Source organism: Daphnia carinata, chromosome 6 (assembly GCF_022539665.2).
Source record: "Daphnia carinata strain CSIRO-1 chromosome 6, CSIRO_AGI_Dcar_HiC_V3, whole genome shotgun sequence".
In the NCBI taxonomy this organism is placed as follows: Eukaryota; Metazoa; Arthropoda; class Branchiopoda; order Diplostraca; family Daphniidae; genus Daphnia; species Daphnia carinata.
In genome coordinates this window covers 819,759-832,576 of record NC_081336.1, presented here as the reverse complement: position 1 = coordinate 832,576, position 12,818 = coordinate 819,759, and the positions used below count along the sequence as shown (strand labels likewise).

Below are 12,818 nucleotides of genomic sequence, written 5' to 3'. Positions count from 1 at the left end.
ATTCCCTAGATTTCCCTTCCTTCGTAGCATGGAAGAGAAGTGAAGCAGGGTAAAAAAATGGACATGGACGATGATTCCAGAAGCATGTTTGCATTCGATGGCAATTCAAATGCTAGTTTAACAAATTTAATGTTACCAGTTTATCATGAAGAGAAGATCACGAACATTCAAGATTACCTAGATGGTAGTATCGACTTAAATACCTGTTTTGGTGATGACTTGAACACATCCGATAAAAGTGTAAGTTCCCTGCAAAATTTAACAACACCGACCGAAAGCACCGATCAGGACATTGAAAATGAAGGGTATTATAACATTTTAAAATATCTTTTCTAATTTGTTGGATTCTAATAAACATTATTTACCAGGTATATCCAGCACACTATTTCTGCCAATGAGATTTGCATGCAAATCAATCCAGGTTCTTCAAATTGTATGCCCAGTCAACCAAGTCATGCAACACTGACCATTGAATCTGTCAACTCTGAAACAGATGAAAGGACCAAAAAACGCTTCCGTTGCAGGTTTGAAGGATGCCCACGAACTTACAGCTCTGCTGGTAATTTGAAAGCTCACACCAAAAGTCACACAGGTTAATAATAGATTTTAGTAATTTAGAAACACACATTAATTAGTTTGATTTGAAATAGGTGAATATACTTTCAAGTGTACGGAAGAGGATTGTGGGAAAGCTTTTCTCAATTCTCACAGTCTCAAGATCCATGTTCGGGTGCACACCAAAGATCGTCCCTATGGCTGTGATATTGTGGGATGTGAGAAAAATTTCAACACACTCTACCGCCTGAAAGCTCACCAAAGGGTGCACAACGGCACCACTTTTAAATGTGAACAATCTGGATGTGTAAAGTTCTTCACCACTCTCAGTGATCTCCGTAAACACAAGCGCGTACATTCAGGAGACCGGCCATTTAAGTAACTAGCGCAATATGAATTCAAAGAACCAACCTCATCATTTTGTTTTAATTGAATAGATGTGAACATGAAGGTTGCATGAAATCTTTTCGCAATAGCCATCACCTGAAATCGCATTTGTTATCTCATACGGGTGAGCGACCTTATGCCTGCAGTGACTCCGGGTGTGGTCGGACGTTCGCCAAACGCAATTCTTGGAAGTTACATTTGATCAAGCACAAGAATTCTTCCTCCCAAAATGGCGATGTCAACTCATGCGACGAAACGATCGGGCGCCAAGTGCTTAATTCGGTCAATCCTGATGAAATTCGATTGACTACCGTTCCTTCTGTAGATGGGGTCCAAGGTAACATCATCTCAAACATTTCACGGCTATCTTTTTTATTTTAAATTTTATTCGTATACCATGAAGCGTATGCTGTGATTCCACTGAGCGCTGAAAGCGTGAACCGAATGACGCAACGGAGCGGGATGAGTCTCGAACAGCTTCTGACTGATCGCAATTTAGCGTTGCAACCTACAGAATCTATCGATCCATTGGTAGAATCATCTCCTTCCGCCATTACTGAAGACAGGTCCCAATCCATGCAGGACAAAGCTTTTGATGGTAAGTCCTTCGTCCAGTATGATTTTTAAAAAATAATAATTTCATTGGCTATTTTAAATAGAAACAGAGGTACCTACCGATGGTGCTGGTATTACAGACATGTACCAAACGGACATAGTAACGGCAGCTGATACTCGAGCTATAAGTGACCTTGGAAATATATGCAGTCCCCAGATCGACCAGCCAGAGCATCTTCTAAATGAGGATCACGATCGATTGCTGAAAGATGTGGCAGCGGCTGTTGATATTTGCCATTGCAATCCATGTCGCTGTGACCCTTTGCTCAATGATTGCACTGTCTCATGCAACCCGGTTTTGGATTCTTCATCGATGGATGATTCCAGCCAACCGCTAACGACAGGAAAAGGTTGCGGCTGTGGTTGTGGTAAAAAACCTACCAACGAACCCGTGGCGAATAAATCAGCAAGTCGGATGACCGGATGCGGTTGTAATTGTGGACCATCAAATTCAGCACTCGAAAATAACGTAGAACTCAACCCAGTCCAGCATCCGGCTTCTATATCTTCGTGTCATCAAACTGAAGCTATGCCTTGCTCAGAGTCATCGGATGCAGATCCTTGTTGCATTGTCGTTTGTTTGAAACACCTCAAACGACAATTTTTAATGGATCGACCTAAATGCTGTGCTTGAAAAAAAATAATTAATCTACTTATCTTAACTTCTTCACCTTATCGTTGTTGGCTATCTTCTGGGAACAAAGGAAAAAAGAAATCAAGTCACGTTTTAACTGTTCCTGCCTACAGTTTTCCCCTCCTCTTCTGCTGTTACACCATTCTTAAAAATTAGCATCTTTTCTTCCCTGTTATCTTACTATACGTTTGGTGCCGGGTTTTCTTCATTTCCAATTTTTGATGTCGAAAATGATCCTCCTCTTCTGTTGCTGTATGTTTCCAAGCGGCGATTGATCTTCTCAGACCAGCTGTTGTGTGTTAGATGTGTATTCTCTCCCCCATCAAACAGTTGCATTTCATAGCATAGCCATATGCAAATTAACTGTCATTCAAAGAGAGGAGCTATATAAACGGAATTAGAATAAGCGAACGACGTTTAATTTGTTTTTAAAACAATTAAAGCCCCCAATCACGATCATCCCATTATCTAAATGCAAATCTAAGCTATTAACGTAATATAGTTGATTAATTATAATCAATGGTGGTTTGATTGAGTCGTACCACCAATACAGCCATTCAATTGAATGATTCCTCCTGGTCCGCTCAACGAAGACGAACCCATTAACATTTGATCTACCTCTCGTGCTGCTTGCCGGCCTTCGGCAATGGCCCATACCACCAGTGATTGGCCCCTTCTGCAATCTCCAGCAGCGAAGACACGGGCAACGTTAGTCGAGTACTGACCATTAGGCGTTGCCACATTACTGCGAGGATCTTCATCGAGTTTTAATTGATCGATAATGTAGCGTTCGGGACCAAGAAATCCCATGGCTAATAGAACCATATCACACTTGAACAACTAGAACACGAAAACATTTCATTAGAATTCTGATTGTTATTATTTGATTAAAATTAATGTTACCTTTTCGCTACCAGCAATTTCCGACATGATCCATCGTCCGGCTGAGTCTTTGGTCCATTCAACTTGCACTGCTTTAATACCAGCTACTCTTCCATGTCCATCACCCACAAATTCTTTGCTCATCATATTAAACAGACGTGGATCTTTACCGAATTTCGTTTTGACTTCTTCGTGACCGTAATCAACTTTAAAAACACGACCCCATTGAGGCCAAGGATTGTCGGCAGCTCGTGAAGTTGGCGGAGGTGGAAGAATTTCAAACGTCGTTATAGAACGCGCTCCCTGGCGGAGGGACGTACCGATACAGTCACAACCAGTGTCACCTCCGCCAAGAACAATGACATCTCTATCTTTAGCAGTAAAAGCTGGATTTCCTAATTTATTATTAGGAGCCGATTGCTTCTTTTGCCATGTTTCTAAAAATGCAACGGCCTGATAGATTCCATCTAATTCTCGGCCGGGTATCGATATATCTCGAGGTTTAGTGGCCCCAAGGCAAAGGACTACGGAATCAAACTTGTTGTGCAATTCCTATGTCAAAATATAAAACCAAAAATGATTTTTGTATTAAAGAAAAAAAATATTTTAATTGATTGCAAACCTTGGCAGAGATGTCCTTGCCAATATTAACCCCTGTTTGGAAGACTATTCCTTCTTTTTCCATTAAATCTATTCGCCTTTGGACTACAGTCCTCGAAAGCTTCATGGTAGGGATGCCATATTGAAGTAGGCCACCAATGGCATCATCCCTCTCATAGACAGTGACTAGATGCCCAGCCTAAATCAATCAGAAAAGGATTAATTTATTTAATTGATTCAAATAGAAAAACAATAAAAACTTTATTTAGCTGATGTGCGCAAGCTAATCCAGCTGGACCGGAACCTACAACGGCGACTTTCTTGCCACTGCGGATGGCAGGAGGGTCGGGCTTCATCCATCCCTGTTCGAATGCGTGATCTATGATGGCGCATTCGATCGACTTGATAGTGACGGGCGAGCTATTAATCCCCAAAACGCAAGCGCTCTCACACGGAGCCGGACAAACGCGTCCGGTAAACTCGGGGAAATTGTTCGTCTGCAAAAGTTGCTCCAGCGCTTCTTTCCACTTGTTCTGATAGACGAGATCGTTCCATTTCGGAATGATATTGCCCAGCGGACAGCCGAAAGAACTCTGACAAAAAGGAACTCCGCAATCCATGCAACGGGCAGTTTGAACTTTCAATCCTTTGCGGATGTGACTGAAATTATAAATTTCATCCCAGTCGTTCATCCGTTTCTCAACAGGCCTGTAGGATTGAAGTTCGCGATTGTATTTCATAAAACCCCTCGTCTTGTCCAAGGCTTTCTCAGTTGTTGCCGAACCCAAGCCGTTGATCACGGTATCCTCAATGTCTTGAATATCAGCTGATTTCTTATGAAATCCATTCGTTTTGGCAGCAGAATTACCGTTCATCATTCGCTTTTCACGCTCTTTCAGGGCTTGCAGAGCTCGTTGATATTCATAAGGAAAGACTTTGACGAAGCGGCTGCGCGATTCCGGCCAATGTTCGAGCAAAGATAAAGCCACGTCGGATGATGTTTTCTCTACAAACTCTTTAAGTAGAGAATGAACAAGAGTGACATCTTCATTGTCGACTAATGGTAACAGTTCCACCATCGACGTATTACAAACACTAGCGAAATCGCCTTTAATATCCAGGACGTAGGCAATTCCGCCCGACATTCCAGCAGCGAAATTACGTCCCGTTGATCCTAAAATTAAGACTATTCCGCCAGTCATGTATTCACATCCATGGTTTCCAACTCCTTCTACGACGGTAGTAGCTCCGGAATTGCGGACGCAAAAGCGTTCGGCTGCTACACCACGTATAAAGACACGTCCCGAAGAGGCCCCATAAAGACATGCATTACCAACGATGATGTTTTCTTCAGAGCGGAAGGTAGAGTCCGGATGCGGATGTATAACGATCTCACCACCAGACAGGCCTTTGCCAACGTAATCATTGGCATCGCCTACCAGAGTGATGTGGACTCCGCGTGCTAAGAAAGCGCAGAAACTCTGCCCAGCAGATCCTTTCATAAGAATGTTGATGCTTCCGGATGGAAGTCCTTTATCTCCATGTTTTTTAGCGATGTGGTAGCTAAGCGTCGTGCCTACAGCTCGATTCGAATTGACGATATCAACTTCAAAGTCAACTCGACGGCCGGTTCCATTTAATACAGATGCGGATTCCTTTATTAATATCTGATCCAGATGATCCTCGAGACCAAAATCTTGGGCAATGGATCCACCAACGATATCAACTCCAGGCCGCATTTTCTGAGCATTGCGTAGCAGAGCGTCAAAGTTCAATAGTTTGGCTTTAGATGGAGCAGAAGAATCCAGCCCGTCACGGACACGTAGGAGATCAGTTCTTCCAATTAATTGCTGGAATTTCGTGAATCCAAGCCTGGCCATTTCCTTCCGGATTTCTTCTGCCAGCAGAAATAGATAATTAATAACATGTTCGGGTTGGCCATTAAATTTCTGGCGAAGAACGGGATCCTGAGTCGCAATTCCGACTGGGCACGTATTCAAGTGACATTTCCGCATCATCGTGCAACCCAATACAATCAGCGGTGCAGTGCTGAATCCAAATTCATCTGCACCTAATAAAGCGGCCACTATGACATCGAATGCCGTCCTGATTTGGCCGTCCGCCTATCAACCAATAGGAAACACGAATTTATTACGCCATAAAAAAAAAAAAATAAAGGAGCAATTATTTTAAACCTGGAGGACAATACGCGAACGTAAATCATTCAAGACTAGAGTTTGATGGGTTTCGGCAACCCCGAGTTCCCAAGGAAGTCCTGCGCTTTTGATTCCGGTCCAACTACTAGCTCCAGTGCCTCCGTCATGTCCAGAAATGGTAATGTGTTCCGCTTTGCCTTTGGCAACGCCAGTGGCTACTACACCTACACCCACAACAGACACGAGTTTCACGGATATGCGAGCCGTGGGATTTGCGCATTTCAGATCGTAAATCAATTCGGCCAGATCCTCGATGGAATAAATGTCGTGATGAGGTGGAGGAGATATCAAGCCAACTCCCGGCACGCTGTGTCGCGTGCGTGCAATCTCGGCCGTCACCTTGTAACCGGGTAATTCGCCACCTTCACCCGGTTTGGCTCCCTGAGCCATTTTAATTTGCAACTCGTCAGCATTGGCAAGATAAGCTGCTGTCACTCCAAACCGGCCACTGGCAACTGAACAACGTTAAGAGATAAGAAACAGGTCCGACAGGAAAATTGACTTTAAAAAACCTTGTTTGATGGCAGAGCGATGATTATTTTCAGGATCTTGATTCAAATAACGTTCCGGATCTTCCCCTAAAGCAATTAAATTTTATTTTAACTTTAATCATTTTATTTTAAAATTAATTTGACATTTGCCTCCTTCTCCAGTGTTGGATTTAGCTCCAACGCGATTCATCGCTTTTGCAAGGGTAGTGTGGGCTTCCATAGAAATGGATCCAAAGCTCATTGCACCTGTGTAACACATGTCATAAGGTTTCTTTTAATTAAAAAACAGTTGTTTGAAAAAAAAACCTGTTACGAATCTCTTGACAATCTCTGCAGCTGGTTCGACATCGTCAATGTTGACCGGCGATTTCGATGGAATCAGCTCCAACTGACCTCGCAAAGTGCATTGACGTAAACTTGCCATAGTCGATTCTTGGAAACGAGCAAATGCATCTCGACTATTGTTTTTGGCTGCTTCCTACAAGAAAACAGTGAGATTAATTTGATTTTTTTAAATTAATTGCGCAGTTCCTACCTGGAGATTGCCAATACTATTAGGATCATTGACATGTTTTTCTCCTCCATGACGCCAATGATAAATGCCTGGCTCGCGTAATGTGTACGTGTCACACTGACGTTGTTGAAACGTCAACGCGTGACGACCCATTGTTTCTTCAGCCAGTTCTTTGAATGTTACCCCACTCAAACGCGACGAGGTGCCCTACGATAACGCAAAATGTTGTAATTGGAAAGTAGATTGACTAGTTTTTACCTTGAAACACTTATCAACAATCTCTCGAGACAGTCCAACTGCTTCAAAGATCTGAGCTCCCTTGTACGATTGAAGGGTCGATATTCCCATTTTGGCCATGACTTTTGATATGCCATTCTCCATGGCCGAAACGTAATTCTGCAAGGATAATTTATAATTAATCAAGAGGTCAGTGATACAAAAAAAGATTATTACCCGAAATATTTCCTTGTCGTTGTATTTCTCATTTAGGATGCCTTCTTCTCTGAGACGACGGGCGGCATCGAAAATCAGATAGGGACAGATGGCATCGGCTCCGTAGCCCAGCAAGACGCACATATGATGCACCTCTCTTATCATAATAGAAATCATGTTATCAAATTTTTGTTTAAATTTTAGAAGTAGACGTACCTGGCTTCGCCCGTTTCTAAGATGAGGGCCACTTTCATACGAAGCCTCTCTTCAATCAGATGATGATGGACAGCTCCTAGAGTTAAGAGGGTACTCAACGGCGTCCTTCAGAAACGAGTAAAAATATTGTTTAAAAAACTTTTAAATACTTAAGACTTTGACAATTGAAAATACCTTTCAATCCCGGCTTTCTTATCAGACAGGACAATGAACTGGTACTCATCATTGACAGCATCTGTCACTTCCTTACAAATTCTGTCCAATTCCACGATGTAATCCAAGGGTTTACCGGCTTCAATGGTAATATCTACCACTCGAGTCTAGAAAAATCAATAATATTCAAAATCTCTGCATTTCTTTTAAATGTAAAAATTAGAAACCTTCCAATCCTGAAGGCGAGAACGGCAAATGACAGATAGATCATCGGGTGATAGAATGGGCTGGTCCAGGTATAAGCGACGACATTGTTGTTCACTCGGTTCCAAAATATTGGCTTCTGGACCAATAGGGCAAGCCAACGACATGACTATCCTTTCACGGAAAGGATCGATCGGCGGATTAGTGACCTTTAAAAAAACATTTCTATTTACATCAGGAAAAAAAAACGATTTCTGCAAATATTTAGTTTTACTTGGGCAAAGAGCTGTTTAAAATATTCGTAGAGTAAAGGATGAAATTCCGAGAGGCAAGCCAACGGGGCATCGTTACCCATTGACCCTAAAGCTTCTTTCCTAAAAAAAAAAACATTCAGAATTTAAAAGAAAATGTTTTTTTAAAAGTGTTACTTGGTAGTGAACATGGGAACGAGTAAAAGTGTTAGCGTTTCTAACGTATAGTTGAATAGCGACAGCTGCTTCCGGATATCGATGGTCGATTCGAGTTGGGAGACTGGAGCAGATGGTTCACCGTTCGATATCTCCGACGTCGCTTTTCTTAAATCATTCAGGGTGACCAGCTGGCTCAACCAAGTGGAATGCGGTCGACTACGAGCGATGCTCGTCTTGATCTCATCATCACCGATGATGACTCGGTTGGCTGTATCCACCAATAGCATTCGGGACGGTTCCAATCTTCCCTGAGTAAATATTAGAAAATAGAAACTTCCTCTCACTTTAGAACGAGGATTTCAACTCACTTTGTGTACAATATCGATCGGATCGATGTCGTAGACGCCTACTTCCGAGGCCATGACAACCACATTCTCTCGTGTGACGTAATAGCGCGAAGGCCTTAGTCCATTCCTAACATCAAAAGAAACGCATTCTGAATAGGGACAATGCTATTCTCGTCATTATTAATATCTTGCTGAACCAGCAGTTCCTAATGAATGCTCAACGAGCACGTACAAGGAGAGATTAAAGTGTAATTTTGCACAGCTAAAGATAGAAAGGTCAAAGGATTTATTTTTTACCGGTCGAGAACGGCGCCAATATAGCGTCCGTCGGTGAAAGCCATCAAAGCCGGTCCGTCCCAAGGCTCCATGGCGCATCCTGCCCAGCGGTAGAAATCTTTCTTCTCCCGATTCATATGCGGATCCTTCTCCCAGGCTTCTGGGATCATCGTCATAATAGCCTTTCACAAACAGATAAAACGTTTTTGAAAAATCTTTTCTAAAATGATTAAAATAAAATTACCTCGGGAAGTGATCTACCTCCAGCACGGACGAGGAATTCAAGGACGCAATCAGCCGATCCTGAATCACTGAGATTGGGTTCGACTACAGGATAGAGCTCAGCCAGCGCTCGTTTGCCGAACCGTTCGGAACTCATCAAACCTTCCCTGGCTTTCATGTAGTTAACGTTACCTCGAAGCGTATTAATTTCGCCATTATGAGCCAACATCCGCAACGGATGGGCACGTTCCCAACTGGGGAAAGTATTGGTCGAAAATCGAGTATGCACCAGTGCCAGATAAGTTTCATACTCGGGTCTCTGTTGACATTTAATTTGAAAGAAAAAATTCGATTAGAAGGGGGAAATGTCCGAATATCAGTTCAAAAACTTACATCCAGATCAGCGAAATACGTCCAAACTTGGTCGGACGTCAGCTGTCCCTTGTAGACGATGACGTCTGGAGATAAGCTGCAAATGTAGAAACGGGCACCGGGCCTTGGGATTCGGTGCGTTACCTTCTTCCGCAGCACAAAGACCTTAAAATATAAAGAAACTAATAATATTATTCCGTCATGTGCGAAGAAACCACTAACGTCATAGAAATGTGTGCATGTTATACAGAAGTCTATGTAACATTCTCTTTTAGGATCAATGCCAAAAAGGGTAGGACGTTATCGATCCTTTTACACGGAAAGAATTGCACTTGTTTATACCTCCTTGTATATTCCCGAGTCAATAAAAAAAAAGTCTTTTCAAACTTTTCTTAATTCAGTTCTTTAGAAAATTGGTACCCAAATCAAACCGGAGATGAACCGAGCCAAGAAAACGTGAATTAACATGCAAGCAACGTATTCTAACGAGCTTCTATTGTATGCGTCAAGGATTCAATTCCCTCTGTTTAAAACACGAACTATTCCGGTGTCAAATCTAATCCACCAGGGAAGAAATTGAATAAGGATATTCTTTCTCAGTTGGTAACATCATCTTTTGCAACCGCACAGATTTTCACGATTGACGTCACAAGAAGCAACGCCAAACCAAGTTGAGCAAATAAAAAAAAAAAAGGATCTTCTTCCCTTATCGATCGTAGAGTTACCCGCTTCCTTTTTAAAAACATCTAACGAGAATCATCCTTCATTCTTGGCAAGGGTGTATCCATTAACTTATACGAATCGTATCGATCCCCACAAAAAATGTGCTCCCCCCTTTTTTTTTGAACCGTTCAAACGTTCAATTTGTTGCCTTTGTGCGATTTTATCTAAAGGGTCAAATTTGAAACGAACCTTCTCCAAGAAGACACTTTCGTCTTCTGGCGAAGTAAACGCCGGATTGTCCCATGTAACGAAGACTTGCCTCATTAATGGTTCGCCATTGCGGGCCACTTGTCCAATGACTGAACTGTCAGTGGGTACCGTTCGCCAATAGAGTACCTAATAAAGCAATTATTTTAGGGTTTTATTTCCAATTGAGTATTGAAGAATAGGAAACCTGAAGAGAGCATTCTTTGGCAATCTCCTGGAACATGGCTTCGCTTTCGGCATGATGTTGTTTGTCAACAAAACAAATGCCAGTAGCGTAATGGCCTAATGGAGGCAATTCGATATCAGCTTCTTCCCTACAACATCCATCAGATTAAAACGGACGTGTTCAATTGTTTAAATGAGAAGAGCTTACCTAACGATGGATGCGTAAAGCTGATGAGGGATGGCTGTTAATACTCCAGCACCATCGCCCGTGTCATTGTCACAGGAACAGGCTCCTCGATGGACTAAACGAGAAGCCAACGTCCGAGCATCTTTAAGAATCTGATTTTAATTAAAAATTGCATCATTAGTCATGACATGATGCAGGTAACAATTGCATTTCTTGTTTAATCAAGAAAAGAATTTCAGGAATTCATTTGGCTTACTTTATTGGAACGGATGCCATCGATTTGGACGACGAATCCAACTCCACAAGCTTCTCTCTCTAAAGCTGGATCGTAAAGGCCGTCCACTTCAGTAGGAGCGATCCAATCATGTTTGGATTCAACTGTTTCCATAATTCCACAGTTTGGCCTCCAACTGTGTCTCCTCCTAACATAAGTAACGGGCATATTTTGTTAAAATCGATTTGTCCACAGGGCAGATTTGAAACAAGGTTCTTTTTACCAACCGATCAGACAAGAAATCTTTGTAGTACTTGTCGTGTCTGAGGTTGTTTTCGAAAATATATTGCCTTTTGAAAAGAAAGCGATTGTTTTATCGCTTCATTTTTGCCTTTGTCACAAACAGCTGTCGAGACTTTTTATGGCTTGTAAATAAAACACCACCCTCAAAAACTATCGTAAAGGACCGCGTGTTTTCAATCACTTTTCGCGATCTGACAATGTGCAAAATTCAGGAGGGAATACTAACCGCCAATTGTTTCTACAACAGAGATAAGATTCTAGGAATTACAATTAGCTGTTCTATTTTAATCAAATGTTTTTCAAGAAGATACACAGAAAAATGAGTTACTATAGAAACGATTAGTTTTTATTTACCTTTTTTTTTTTTGCTTCACTACGAACCGAGGGTATGAATGAATTATGAACACGAAGGCGTCGGATAGACGTCAGATCACGTGGTGAAAAAAAAATCAGAATAAACAAAATGATTGTTCGTGTAAACACTTTGTGAATCGATACTGTCGTTGCTGATTGTCAAACACCAATTTTGGCGCGTGTAAATTAAAAATAAATCAAAGACACAGGAGTCACGTGCAACCCACTACGACCGAAGGTTAGGGATCGACTGGCACAGAAATGCAAAGGAAACAGCAGCGAGGGAGAGAGGGGGGGTAGAGAAGTAAGTACACCAGTGGTGTAGTGAGTCGAAATAAAATAGGAACAGGAAGGAAAAAAAGGGACTAGTGGGGGAGGAAAGACAGGATAAAATTGGCTATATTTTTTTGGGTATCTTTGGAACAAGTCTTACCGTTGGCTTGTGGATGGTTCTATTTTCTATATTCAAACTTTTTTCCCCCTTCCCCACAGTTCTTCTCACCCCCTTCCCCTGTGTGTGTGCGTTTGTCTGTTGTTTATCGATTGGATGGGGGAAACAAGTAGAAAGGGAAGGGTGGCTGATGACGTCATCATTGTAGTGCGGTTTGGGTGCAAGTGCATTGTGTTGGTGTAATCATTCGTGAAAACTGTTCGATTGTCATCAGTTATTGACGAGTGAACATGTTGGTAGATTAAAGATTTCCCAGTTTAGCAGTTTGTATTTTCAGAAAAGAAACATTCGACACGCCATCTATTCATACCATTGATCACTAGGAAAGAAGTGTCGTCTGCTACAGCCATCTACAGTGTGGAATCTAAAATGCGTGAAAGATGTAAGGAAGGAGACAAAGGTAAAAGAGAATAAATACTTGAAAAGAAAAAAAAATGTACCGGAATTCCGGGTGTTGATTGAAGACAGTCAAATGCGAACTGGCTGATTGATTGGTACAAACCAAAAGAGGGCAGCCATAGCGGTTGATCGAAATGAAACAAAACGAAACCAAAATCCCACCAACTAGTAAACAGTGCCCTCCATTTCGAAATGAAAACGAGAAACAAGATCATGTTTTACGTCGTGATTTTGATACATTTCTTGTCTTTGAACATAATTATTCATGTCAGTTATGTGTACGACTAGG

The 12,818-nt window shown here is 41.9% G+C and overlaps 2 protein-coding genes across 2 annotated transcripts; one reads left to right on the top strand and one right to left on the bottom strand.

Annotated features, from left to right (window-relative positions):
• Positions 1 to 2,597, top strand: LOC130689820 (metal regulatory transcription factor 1-like). Its single transcript, XM_057512755.2, has 6 exons — positions 1 to 305; positions 369 to 592; positions 651 to 933; positions 993 to 1,279; positions 1,346 to 1,540; positions 1,602 to 2,597. Exons 1-6 carry the CDS (start codon positions 58 to 60, stop codon positions 2,189 to 2,191), a joined length of 1,827 nt encoding a protein of 608 aa, XP_057368738.1. The 5' UTR covers positions 1 to 57; the 3' UTR covers positions 2,192 to 2,597.
• On the bottom strand, positions 2,484 to 11,893 carry LOC130689827 (uncharacterized). Its single transcript, XM_059495695.1, has 25 exons — positions 11,680 to 11,893; positions 11,065 to 11,230; positions 10,830 to 10,960; positions 10,644 to 10,770; positions 10,439 to 10,585; positions 9,548 to 9,691; positions 9,177 to 9,473; positions 8,954 to 9,114; positions 8,678 to 8,783; positions 8,328 to 8,617; positions 8,174 to 8,273; positions 7,923 to 8,108; positions 7,717 to 7,862; positions 7,543 to 7,647; positions 7,348 to 7,483; positions 7,153 to 7,290; positions 6,916 to 7,101; positions 6,687 to 6,858; positions 6,525 to 6,626; positions 6,402 to 6,461; positions 5,869 to 6,344; positions 3,934 to 5,796; positions 3,696 to 3,872; positions 3,095 to 3,625; positions 2,484 to 3,031 (listed from the first exon to the last, which is right to left on the bottom strand). The coding sequence occupies exons 2-25, from the start codon at positions 11,194 to 11,196 to the stop codon at positions 2,708 to 2,710; spliced, it is 6,237 nt and encodes a 2,078-aa protein (XP_059351678.1). The 5' UTR covers positions 11,197 to 11,230; positions 11,680 to 11,893; the 3' UTR covers positions 2,484 to 2,707.
• Positions 11,894 to 12,818: the final 925 nt, after the last annotated feature.